Genomic DNA, 13,044 nt, shown 5'->3' with positions numbered 1-13,044 from the left:
CAATTGTAAAGCGCAAGAGAATATGCTGCGATATATAAGAAACTGTTAAAAAAAAAATGGGAACAGCCATCTGGTCTTAAGTAAATACTGATATTATAGAAAGCAGGGTGCTGCAAGCTGACTAGCATACATATCGTATAGATTTATCAAGCGTAAGCATAAGAGAATGGAGAGATAACTAATAGATGGGAAGGATTGATATGAGTGATACTGACTTAACACACAGTAGTGGGACAGATGTACTAAAACTTGGAGGGGTAAATGTATGAAGCAGTGATAAGAGTTGAGAAGTGAGCCAGTGGAGAAGTTGCCCATGTCAACCATTCAGCACCGAATTCACATCTATAACTGGCATACTATAAAATGATACAGAGCAGCTGATTGGTTGCCATGGGCAACTTCTCCACTCTTATCACTGCTTCATACATTTAGCCCGGAGAGTGATAAAGTGGCGAGAGAAAAAAGTACCAACCAGTCAGCTCCTAGCTGCCATATTTCAAACAGCCTGTAACATGGCAGTTAGGAGCTGATTGATTAGTAATTTGGGGTCTGTTTAATAAGCCTTGGATGGAGATAAAGTGGACGGAGGTAAAGTACCAGCCAATCAGCGTCCAACTGCCATGTCACAGGGTGGGTTTGAAAAATGACAAGAAGGAGCAGGTTGGATGGTACTCCATCTCTGTCCTCTTTATCTCTCCATCCAAGGCTTAGTAAATAGACCCCCTGATCTCTCTCCACGGCTTAGAACATCGGCCCCAGTATAACTAGAGTAAGGAATACACAAGCGGGATTTTATTAATACTTTGTCTCTCTGGTGGTTCTCTTCATCCTTGTGTGTTTAATTGTTTATTTAAAAATAAATACATTTTGAAACAAAACATATTTGATAGGAACACACATCGGTGCATTCTCTAGAGACGGGATTTACGTATTTTGTGGATATATACTGTAACTGTCAATTATGACAGCACAACCCAATATGAATCTGCCATCAACTGCATGCAATAGAAGACTTGTACCTGCCTCCAATAGAGCAGAGGGGTCACCCCTATCTGGATGACCCACCTCCTCTCCTCCAGCAGAAAGGCTCTGACATCCCAGAACTTCATGTGTCTTTACTATGTAGCTTTATAATGACTCACCACCACTAGTCCCTGAGATCTAAAAATCAGCCCTAAGATAAATAAAATAAAATAAATATATATATATATATATATATATATATATATATATATATATATATATATATATTACACACAGATTAAATCTTTCCTGAATTTCATGTAAATTCAGGTCTGTGGTCTAGATCGTCATCTGTAACAGTGTTGAAAACACATCCGTCTCCTTTGGGCAAGAAAAGGATATTTTGTTTGTTGATGGAGATGATTGGAACTATGACATGTTCTGCTTGGATATCCTCCAGGAAAGTCTGAGACAACATCCCAATGTGCATCCCAGACTCATTCTTGGTAAATACAATGGTGTCCTTTCCCAGGCGCATGGATCCTGATTTAAACCCGTTTCCATAAAGGCCGACAGGAATGTGACCATTTACTGCAACTTTTTCACTGAACCCAAAACTGAAACACAACAAGAGTTGAACAGGTGAGCATCTCTTACGCAGAAGGCCAGTGGTTCCCAAATTTTTTTGAATCACGGCACCCTAGAGTATTAACATCTGTTTCATGGCACCCCTAGGCCACAAGGCTCTTATTGTGAAATTCTACAAACATTCTTTAATGAAACAAATGGTGCTCATATTGTCATCCTTAGGGTCAGTTATCTAGTGGTGGACAGGGTTGTGATTCGGTTTGCCCACATATTTTATAATTGGAAGCCACCAGCTCTGGTTTTGCCTATATCTTGGACCATAAATAATTTGATTTGGTCTTGGACCACCAACCACTCCACGGCATCCATTTTAGGAACCATTGCAAGAGACTTTTTTTTTTATAGACAATGCATCTCTTCCATTCCTTTATTATGGACATATTTCCCTCTGCTCAGGTGTACAAGTCAGCCGTGTGACCACACCCACCACTGACATCAGAAGGGTAAGGTGTCGTATAGAAGATCTACAGTGTCTAGGTCAGGCCTGGCCAACCTGTGGCTCAACAGCTGTTGTAAAACTACAAGTCCCATCATGCTTTGCCACAGTTTTGCTATTAGGGAATGCTAAAACTGTGGCAAGGCATGCTGGTATGTGTAGTTTCACAACATCTGGAGAGCCACAGGTTGGCCAGGCCTGGTCTAGGTCATTAGGTTGACCCCATATGGTCAACATGCATTAGGTCAACAGGGTCAAAAGGATCAAAGGTACAAAAGGTCAACAGGTAAAGGGTAGACGGTAAGGTAGACAGGTACAAAAGGTTGACATGACACAGAAATGGTCAACACAAGTTTTTTGGATATCATTTTGTATGTTTCATCATATGTGTGGAAACGTGTACCCTTGTAGGCTTGCTTTACTTGCCACAAGTTATTATTCCCAATCGTAGTCCATGTGAATAGTAAATCAAGCCATAGCTGGGAAAATATGTAAAAACCTACCAAAAAACTTGTTTTGACCATAGTCATGTGGACCTTCTGAACCAGTCAACCTTAAAGCACTGTCGATCTAGAACTATCACCTATCATTCACATACCTCCTGGTGAGCACTTACCTGAGCATCTTATGCAGCTTGTCCAGAGTCATCCCATTCCCATTGTCTGTAAATGTTAAGCATGTCCGTTCTTTGAGAACAGTCTTATCGATCCACAACTGCTTAGCATTGACGTCGGGGTCATAGGCATTGTCTGAAATCCGTTAGAGAATAACACCATGAGTTACAATCAGAGTCCCCAAGAGAAGAGGGAACGGAGTGTCAGGGCCTGATTCATGGGTGCAAGCAGTTGCAAGCACAGCTGTGATTTGGCATGCAGTGAAAATGTGCTAATTACTCGGCCCCAATCTTGGGTACGGAATTGCCCACTGCCGGCGTCTCACATCCGAAGCTCACGTACATAAGCGGAAACATCAGGTATGCATCGGTCTGACAATCAGACCTGCGAGCAACCCCATGCTGTGTCAGACCAGGCGGTTCTCCTAGAACCTCTAAAGCTGCAAACGATTTTGCAGTGGGTGACTAGGGAGCATCCAGAAAACAGTCCCGACAGGCCTGCGCTTTTCAAGCCGCCCCCTATTACCTTCCCTCGAATGCTGGCTACCTGTCACTCACTCTGCATCCGTAATTGCTAATCTATTGCTGTTTGTGCGTCTAAGCGGCAGGCTTAATAAGCACTGCAGGTCTCGGCTTAAACCAGCCTTTGTCCAAGACATTAAGGGCCAGATTCCGAATAGGCACCACAGCAAAAAGGTACAGGTAACTGTTCACCTCTGCAAACCGTGCTGCGTGCAGGTGGGGCAGATTTACCATGTGCAGAAAGAGTCAGATGTGGGTGGGGCATCTCCTAGCTCAGATCTGAATTGCATTGTTAGAACAAAGCTGTCCAGCATTTGTAGCCTACATGCAAAAGCAGCCAGTATTTACCCTGCATGCAAACATAATACATGTATTTGCTCCCCTTGCATTGCAGCATGGTTTGTCCCTTACTGCTGGCATAAACCTTGTGTATTACAGAGAAGGTCTATGGTGGGTATGAGATTTGCCATAAGGATCCAGTGTGTGTTGGATAATTATAATGCATAGTTAGGCAAATAATAATAATAATAATAATAAAGTAACTTCGGTATAGACAAGAAGAAAGGAAAATGGACTGATGTTACGTATTATATTCTGGAGAATTCCAGTATTTTTTTGCGTGTGTTTGATCCTTTCGCCACTTCACGCCACGCCACCTATAGCCCGTGTATCTCTTGTCCGAAACCGGAGTGCTCTGCAACATGGTGAATCAACACTGGTTTTTAAGGGGTGGTATTCATGTGACCGGCGGTCTGCAGACCGATGGTCACATGACCGTCACTGAAATCCCACCCCCTCATGCTGACCAACAGGGACTATTTCCACTCGTGGGTGTCCACAATACCCATAGAGTGGGAACAGAACCCGTGGCGGTCAGGAGACCATCAGTCAGCCATACCACACCCTTTTGAAATCACCCTAGTAATCTACACGCTTTCTACATCAGTTATACATCCTCTGGCTCATGATACTTCCACAGGAGGCTAGTATTCAACGTCATGCTAAATAAATAACTATTTCCGCCCTATGTATACATTTTGTTGTACTGTAGCTACAGGTTAGTTGATCTTTTCCGCAGTGTGTTACTAACACTAGTTCCTTAAATTTATGGTCTGACTTCCTCAGTTATGAAAATCAAACTTTAAAAAAAAAAAAAAAATGTAACTGCAATAGCGGAAATACGTTTTGTTTTTTTTGCTCCTTGTAAAATGCAGCAACGCCAAACTCAATTGAAAGAGAGAACAAATTTGGATTTCAAATCCAATAAATATTTTTGCAAGAGTTAGTGGATGGTGAACTGAGCTATAAAGTACATTTTATAGAAACAAAAAAAAGAAAGACACCATCACATAAAATATATACAGACATAAAATATATACAAATATATACTGGTTCTGGGGCTCTATGCGACCCGGGCGGAGATAGGGGGCGTGGCTTTGTACAGGGGGCGTGGTCATTTACGCACCCTGTATAGACTACTGTAGCGCTCTGAACTGTGCGGTACGCGATGATGTCATCGCGCACCGCACAGTAAAGGACCTCTCCACGAAGGGAAACTAGACTACGCGTCTAGTTTCCCTTCACAGCAGCCAGCGGCAGCGGGGGGGCAGAGCAGCAGCGGATCTTGCCCTGCTGCGGCGCCTCGGGCAAAAGTCCTGCTTAAATTCAATCTAAGAGGGAACAACATTTAAATTAAAAATAAACTCACAAAACAATAATATTATCATTTATGATCATTCAGATTTTGTGCAACAATGACCCATAGTTAATGTTTAATGATTGAAGGCACAATATCTTAAGTTGTTCTAAACCATCAAAGTGAAGTGCAAATGAACCTGTATTTGGAAAGTCCAGATGCTGAGGGTGGAGGATGGAGGTGTTGTAGCAAAATGCCAATTAGCAGGGATACATTTCTGGATCCTGCCTTCTGACTGCCAGCCTTGAACAGAAAGGAAGATAATGGAAAAGTGGCTAGTTGTATATACCACACTTCCCGACATTGGTGTGCAGAAGACATGCACGTGACAGATGCGCGTGGCCTCGTAGCCTGGGTTTTTTTCATGCTGGAGGCATGCTCTTCGCTTCCCAAACTGCAGGGCTGCCCCAGACTCTCTCCATTGTGTATGGATGCCATGCAGATCGATGTAGAGCAGCAAGTGAGAGGAAGACCTCTCAACAGTAGCACAATGGCATAGTACCAGAAGAGCAGGACCATCCTGATAAAAATCCAGACAGTTGGGAGGCATGAAATACCTAGGATGAGTATGAAATCTCATAGGTCATATCACCCTCAGACCTGTAAACACTGGGTTACTGGAGCATGCTGGGAAGTGTCACAAAGTCTAACTGTATTGACCGACTACTTCACTCCCACCACCGAAAAAGTCCAATACCTGCCAATTTAATTATTAAAAAATAAGAATTTACTTACCGATAATTCTATTTCTCGGAGTCCGTAGTGGATGCTGGGGTTCCTGAAAGGACCATGGGGAATAGCGGCTCCGCAGGAGACAGGGCACAAAAAGTAAAGCTTTTCCAGATCAGGTGGTGTGCACTGGCTCCTCCCCCTATGACCCTCCTCCAGACTCCAGTTAGGTACTGTGCCCGGACGAGCGTACACAATAAGGGAGGATTTTGAATCCCGGGTAAGACTCATACCAGCCACACCAATCACACCGTACAACTTGTGATCTAAACCCAGTTAACAGTATGATAACAAAAGGAGCCTCTGAAAGACGGCTTCCTACAACAATAACCCGATTTTTGTAACAATAACTATGTACAAGTATTGCAGAATAATCCGCACTTGGGATGGGCGCCCAGCATCCACTACGGACTCCGAGAAATAGAATTATCGGTAAGTAAATTCTTATTTTCTCTATCGTCCTAGTGGATGCTGGGGTTCCTGAAAGGACCATGGGGATTATACCAAAGCTCCCAAACGGGCGGGAGAGTGCGGATGACTCTGCAGCACCGAATGAGAGAACTCCAGGTCCTCTTTTGCCAGGGTATCAAATTTGTAAAATTTTACAAACGTGTTCTCCCCCGACCACGTAGCTGCTCGGCAGAGTTGTAATGCCGAGACCCCTCGGGCAGCCGCCCAAGATGAGCCCACCTTCCTTGTGGAATGGGCATTCACATATTTTTTGCTGTGGCAAGCCTGCCACAGAATGTGCAAGCTGAATTGTACTACAAATCCAACGAGCAATAGTCTGCTTAGAAGCAGGAGCACCCAGCTTGTTGGGTGCATACAGGATAAACAGCAAGTCAGATTTCCTGACTCCAGCCGACCTGGAAACTATATTTTCAGGGTCCTGACAACATCCAGCAACTTGGAGTCCTCCAAGTCCCTAGTAGCCGCAGGCACCACAATAAGCTGGTTCAGGTGAAACGCTGACACCACCTTAGGGAGAAACTGGGGACGAGTCCACAGCTTTGCTCTGTCCGAATGGACAATCAGATATGGCTTTGTGAGATAAAGCCGCCAATTCTGACACTCGCCTGGCCGAGGCCAGGACCAACAGCATGGTCACTTTCCATGTGAGATATATCAAATCCACAGATTTGAGTTGTTTAAAACAATGTGATTTTAGGAATCCCAAACTACGTTGAGATCGCCCAGTGCCACTGGAGACATCAAAAAGGGGTTGTATATGCAGTACTCCCTTAACAACTTCTGTACTTCAGGAACTGAAGCCAATTTCTTTCTGGAAGAAAATCGACCGGTCGAAATTTGAACCTTAATGGACCCCAATTTGAGACCCATATACACTCCTGCTTGCAGGAAATGTAGGAATTAACCTAGTTGAAATTCTTCCGTGGAGCCTTCCTGGCCTCACACCATGGAACATATTTTCACCTAAGCGGTGATAATGTTGTGCGGTCACCTCCTTCCTGGCTCTGACCAGGGTAGGGATGACCTCTTCCGGAATGCCTTTATCCCTTAGGATCCGGCGTTCACCCGCCCTGGCGTCAACGCAGCTGCGGTAAGTCATGGAACAGACATGATTCTTGCTGAATCAAGATCCTTTCTAGTATCTCTTGAAGTTCCGGGTACCAAGTTCTTCTTGGCCCAAACCGGAACCCCGAGTATAGTTCTTACTCCTCTCCTTCCTATCATTCTCCATACACTGGGTATGAAAGGCAGAGGAGGGAACACATACACCGACTGGTACACCCACGGTGTTACCAGAGCGTCCCAGCTATTGCCTGAGGGTCTCTAGACCTGGCGCTTCATGTGGGACGCCATCATAACCACCTTTGGTCTTTCCCAACGGTTTACAAACATGTGGAAACTTCCAGATGAAGTTCCCACTTTTCCGGGTGGAATTCATTTATGCTGAGGAAATCTTCCTAGTTGTCCACTCCCGGAATGAACACTGCTGACAGTGTTATCACATGATCTTTCGCCCAGCGAAGAATCCTTGCTGTCATTGCCCTCCTGCTTCTTGTGCCGCCCCGTCTGTTTACGTGGGCGACTGCCATGATGATGTCCTACTGGATCAGCACCGGTTGACTTTGAAGCAGAGGTCTTCCTAGGCTCAGAGCATCGTAAATTGCCCTTAGCTCCAGTATATTCATGTGGAGAGAAATCTCCAGACTTGACCACACTTCCTTGGAAATTTCTTCCTTGTGTGACTGTTCCCCAGCCTCTCAGGCTGGCATCCGTGGTCACCAGAACACAGTCCTGAATGCTGAATGTGCTGCCCTCTAGAAGATGAGCACTCTGCAGCCCCCACAGAAGAGACACCCTTGTCCTTGGAGACAGGGTTATCCGCTGATGCATCTGAAGATGCGATCCGGACCATTCGTCCAGCAAATCCCCCTGAAAAGTTTTTGCGTGAGATCTGCCGAATGGAATCGCTTCGTAAGAAGCCACCATTTTTCCCAGGACTCCTGTGCATTGATGCACTGATACTTGGCCTGGATTTAGGAGGTTTCTGACTAGGTCGGATAACTCCCTGGCTTTCCCCTCCAGGAGAAATACCTCTTTCTGGACTATGTCCAGAATCATTCCTAGGAACAGCAGACGTATCATCGGAAAACAGCTGCGATTTTTGGAATATTTAGAATCCACTCGTGCTGTCGTAGAACTACTTTAGATAGTTCTTTTCCGACCTCCAACTGTTCTCTGGAAACTTGTCCCTTTCAGGATATCGTCCAAGTAAGGGATAATTTAGATGCCTTTCTTCTTTTAAGAATCATCTTTTCGGCCATTACCTTGGTAAAGGCCCGGGGTGCCGTGGATAATTCAACGGCAGCGTCTGAAACTGATATTGACAGTTCTGTATCACGAACCAGAGGTACCCTTGTTGAGAAGGGCAAATTTGGACATGGAGGTAATCCTTGATGTCCAGGGACACCATATAGTCCCCTTTTTTCCGGTTCTCTATCACTGCTCTGAGTGACTCCATCTTGATTTGAACCTTTTTATGTAAGTGTTCAAAGATTTCAGATTTAGACTATGTCTCACCAAGCCGTCTGGCTTCAGTACCACAATATAGTGTGGAGGACTAATACCCTTTTCCTTGTTGTAGGAGGGGTACTTTGATTATCACCTGCTGGAAATACAGCTTGTGAATTTTTTCCCAATACTGCCTCCTTGTCGGAGGGAGCCGTTGGTAAAGCAGGCTTCAGGAACCTGCGAGGAAAAAATGTCTCGACTCTCCAATCTGTACCCCTGGGATAATACTTGTATGATCTAGGGGTCAACTTGCGAGTGATCCCACTGCGCGCTGAGACTCTTGAGACTACCCCCCCACTGGTGGAGGGCTTCTTTTCCTGGGAAGGGGCTGCCTGCTGCAGTCTACTTCCCTTTCCTCTATGTCTGGGCAGATATGACTGGCCTTTTGCCCGCTTGCCCACATGGGAACGGAAGGATTGAGGCTGAAAAGACAGTGTCTTTTTCTGCTGAGATGTAACTTGGGGTAAAAAGGTTGGATTTCCCAGCTGTGGCCGTGGCCCCCAGGTCCGACGGACCGACCCCAAATAACTCCTTCCCTTTATACGGCAATACTTCCATGTGCCGTATGGGATCTGTATCACCTGACCACTGTCGTGTCCATGACATCTTCTGGGAGATATGGACAACGCACTTATCTTGATGCCAGAGTGCAAATATCCCTCTGTGCATCTCGCATACATATATATAGAATGCATCCTATTAAATGCTCTATATCAATAAAATATTTTTAGTCAGGGAATTCGACCAAGCCAACCCAGCACTGCATCTCCAGGCTGATGGCGATCGCTGGTCGCAGTATAACCACCGTCTGTGTGTATATACTTTTTAGGATATTTTTCCAGCTGCCTATCAGCTGGCTCCTTGAGGGCGGCCGTATTTGGAGACGGTAACGCCACTTGATAAGTGTGTGAGCGCCTTATCCAGCCTAATGGGTGTTTCCCAACGCGCCCTAACTTCTGGCGGGAAAAGGTATAACGCCAATATTTGCTATCGGGGTAAACCCACGCATCATCACACACTTCATTTTATTTTATCTGATTCAGGAAAAACTACAGGTAGTTTTTTCACTTCCACATAATACCCTTTTCTGTGGTACTTGTAGTATCAGAAATATGTAACAGCTCCTTCATTGCCCTTAACGTGTGGCCCTAATGAGGAATACGTTTGTTTATTCACCGTCGACACTGGATTCAGTGTCCGTGTCTGTGTCTGTGTCGACCGACTGAGGTAAATGGGCGTTTTTTATAAAAAAAACCCTGACGGTGTTTCTGAGACGCCTGGACCGTTACTAATTGTTTGTCGGCCACCTCATGTCGTCAACCGACCTTGCAGCGTGTTGACATTCTCACGTAATTCCCTAAATAAGCCATCCATTCCGGTGTCGACTCCCTAGAGAGTGACATCACCATTACAGGCAATTTCTCCGCCTCCTCCAGCATCGTCCTCATACATGTCGACACACACGTACCGACACACAGCACACACACCTGGAATGCTCTGACAGAGGACAGGACCCCACTAGCCCTTTGGAGAGACAGAGGGAGAGTTTGCCAGCACACACCAAAAAACGCTATAATTACATAGGGACAACCTTATATAAGTGTTTCTCCCTAATAGCATCTTTATATATATATTTATATCGCCAATTTGTGCCCCCCCTCTCTGTTTAAACCCTGTTTCTGTAGTGCAGTGCAGGGGAGAGCCTGGGAGCCTTCTCTCCAGCCTTTCTGTGAGAGAAAAAATGGCGCTGTGTGCTGAGGAGATAGGCCCCGCCCCTTTTACGGCGGGCTCGTCTCCCGCTCTTTAGTGAAGTTTGGCAGGGGTTAAATATCTCCATATAGCCTCTGGGGGCTATATGTGAGGTATTTTTAGCCAGTATATAGGTTTACATTTGCCTCCCAGGGCGCCCCCCCCAGCGCCCTGCACCCTCAGTGACAGCGTGTGAAGTGTGCTGAGAGGAAAATGGCGCACAGCTGCAGTGCTGTGCGCTACCTTTAGAAGACTGTCAGAGTCTTCAGCCGCCGATTCTGGACCTCTTCTAACTTCAGCATCTGCAAGGGGGCCGGCGGCGCGGCTCCGGTGACCATCCAGGCTGTACCTGTGATCGTCCCTCTGGAGCTAATGTCCAGTAGCCAAGAAGCCAATCCATCCTGCACGCAGGTGAGTTCACTTCTTCTCCCCTCAGTCCCTCGTTGCAGTGATCCTGTTGCCAGCAGGACTCACTGTAAAATAAAAAACCTAAGCTAAACTTTCTCTAAGCAGCTCTTTAGGAGAGCCACCTAGATTGCACCCTTCTCGGCCGGGCACAAAAATCTAACTGGAGTCTGGAGGAGGGTCATAGGGGGAGGAGCCAGTGCACACCACCTGATCTGGAAAAGCTTTACTTTTTGTGCCCTGTCTCCTGCGGAGCCGCTATTCCCCATGGTCCTTTCAGGAACCCCAGCATCCACTAGGACGATAGAGAAATAGTCATTACGACTTAAACATGTTACATATGCATATTGGGACTTATAACTTAACAAAAACTGCACAGAATACTGTTAACAATGTACTCTAATACATGTATAAACAGCAAAGAATTATGCCTTTTTAAGATTTCTGTTCCTAAGAAGATCAATCACTGCTAATTTGCATGTATAATGAACTGGCCAGTAAATACAAGAGAAGGGGGGTGATTGAGGGGAGAGTAAGGGGCCCTACACACTGGCCGATCCACCGCCGAGCTGTCCGACGGCGGATACGGCCGACGAGCGACCCGGCGGCGGGGGGGGCAGTGACGGGGGAGTGAAGTTTCTTCACTCCCCCCGTCACGCGGCTCCATTGAAGTGCAGGCAAATATGGACGAGATCGTCCATATTGGTCTGCATGCACAGCCGACGGGGGACCAGCGATGAACGAGCATCGTTCATCGCTGGAGCCTCCACACTGAAAGATATGAACGAGTTCTCGCTCATTTATGAACGAGATCGTTCATATCTTTCAAACAAATCGGCCAGTGTGTAGGGCCTATAAGCAGTCAAAATGTCATGTCAGACACACAGGACTGTCATATACTACAGGGTCAGTTAAATATGAGGTTTGGTCATTTCTTTTTTATCAACCTCAACCAGCAGAAAGAAAACTTTGTAAGCGTGCAAGTCTCTACTTTACAATTAATTTATTTTTTAAAGTGTCTGATGCAATTTATATTCTGCAAGTGTAAATGTAACTTTTTTTGTATGTAATTGTAACCCTCCATCCTCTCGTCTTTATTAAATGAGATCATATTTATATATATATATATATATATATATATATATATATATATATATATATATACACACACACACACACACACATTTACATATACATACATACACACTGCTCAAAAAAATAAAGGGAACACTTAAATAACACATCCTAGATCTGAATGAATGAAATATTCTTATTAAATACTTTGTTCTTTACATAGTTGAATGTGCTGACAACAAAATCACACAAAAATTATCAATGGAAATCAAATTGATTGACCCATGGAGGTCTGGATTTGGAGTCACACTCAAAATTGAAGTGGAAAAACACACTACAGGCTGATCCAACTTTGATGTAATGTCCTTAAAACAAGTCAAAATGAGGCTCAGTAGTGTGTGTGGCCTCCACGTGCCTGTATGACCTCCCTACAATGCCTGGGCATGCTCCTGATGAGGTGGCGGATGGTCTCCTGAGGGATCTCCTCCCAGACCTGGACTAAAGCATCTGCCAACTCCTGTACAGTCTGTGGTGCAACGTAGCATTGGTGGATGGAGCGAGACATGATGTCCCAGATGTGCTCAATTGGATTCAGGTCTGGGGAACGGGCGGGCCAGCCCATAGCATCAATGCCTTCGTCTTGCAGGAACTGCTGACACACTCCAGCCACATGAGATCTAGCATTGTCTTGCATTAGGAGGAACCCAGGGCCAACCGCACCAGCATATGGTCTCACAAGGGGTCTGAGGAACTCATCTCGGTACCTAATGGCAGTCAGGCTACCTCTGGTGAGCACATGGAGGGCTGTGCGGCCCCCCAAAGAAATGCCACCCCACACCATTACTGACCCACTGCCAAACCGGTCATGCTGGAGGATGTTGCAGGCAGCAGAACGTTCTCCTTGGCGTCTCTAGACTGTCACGTCTGTCACATGTGCTCAGTGAGAACCTGTTTCAACTGTGAAGAGCACAGGGCGCCAGTGGCGAATTTGACAATCTTGGTGTTCTCTGGCAAATGCCAAACGACCTGTATGGTGTTGGGCTGTAAGCAGAACCCCCACCTGTGGATGTCGGGCCCTCATACCACCCTCATGGAGTCTGTTTCTGATCGTTTGAGTAGACACATGCACATTTGTGGCTTGCTGGAGGTCATTTTGCAGGGCTCTGGCAG

General features: G+C 45.6%; 1 protein-coding gene across 2 annotated transcripts in view; it reads right to left on the bottom strand.

Annotated features, from left to right (window-relative positions):
* The window catches only part of MORC3 (MORC family CW-type zinc finger 3), a 194,733-nt gene that overhangs the window by 80,243 nt on the left and 101,446 nt on the right, over positions 1-13,044 (bottom strand). For both annotated transcript variants that reach the window (XM_063956540.1, XM_063956541.1), the window contains exons 3-4: positions 2,664-2,796; positions 1,366-1,580 (exon numbers count right to left, since the gene is read on the bottom strand). In XM_063956540.1, the coding sequence (XP_063812610.1) occupies positions 1,366-1,580; positions 2,664-2,796 (348 nt within the window). The remainder of the gene's footprint in view (positions 1-1,365; positions 1,581-2,663; positions 2,797-13,044) is intronic.

This window comes from Pseudophryne corroboree, chromosome 2 (assembly GCF_028390025.1).
Source record: "Pseudophryne corroboree isolate aPseCor3 chromosome 2, aPseCor3.hap2, whole genome shotgun sequence".
NCBI classification, from domain to species: Eukaryota; Metazoa; Chordata; class Amphibia; order Anura; family Myobatrachidae; genus Pseudophryne; species Pseudophryne corroboree.
Note: the sequence above shows the minus strand (reverse complement) of the source record. Positions and strands in the feature narration are given on the sequence as shown.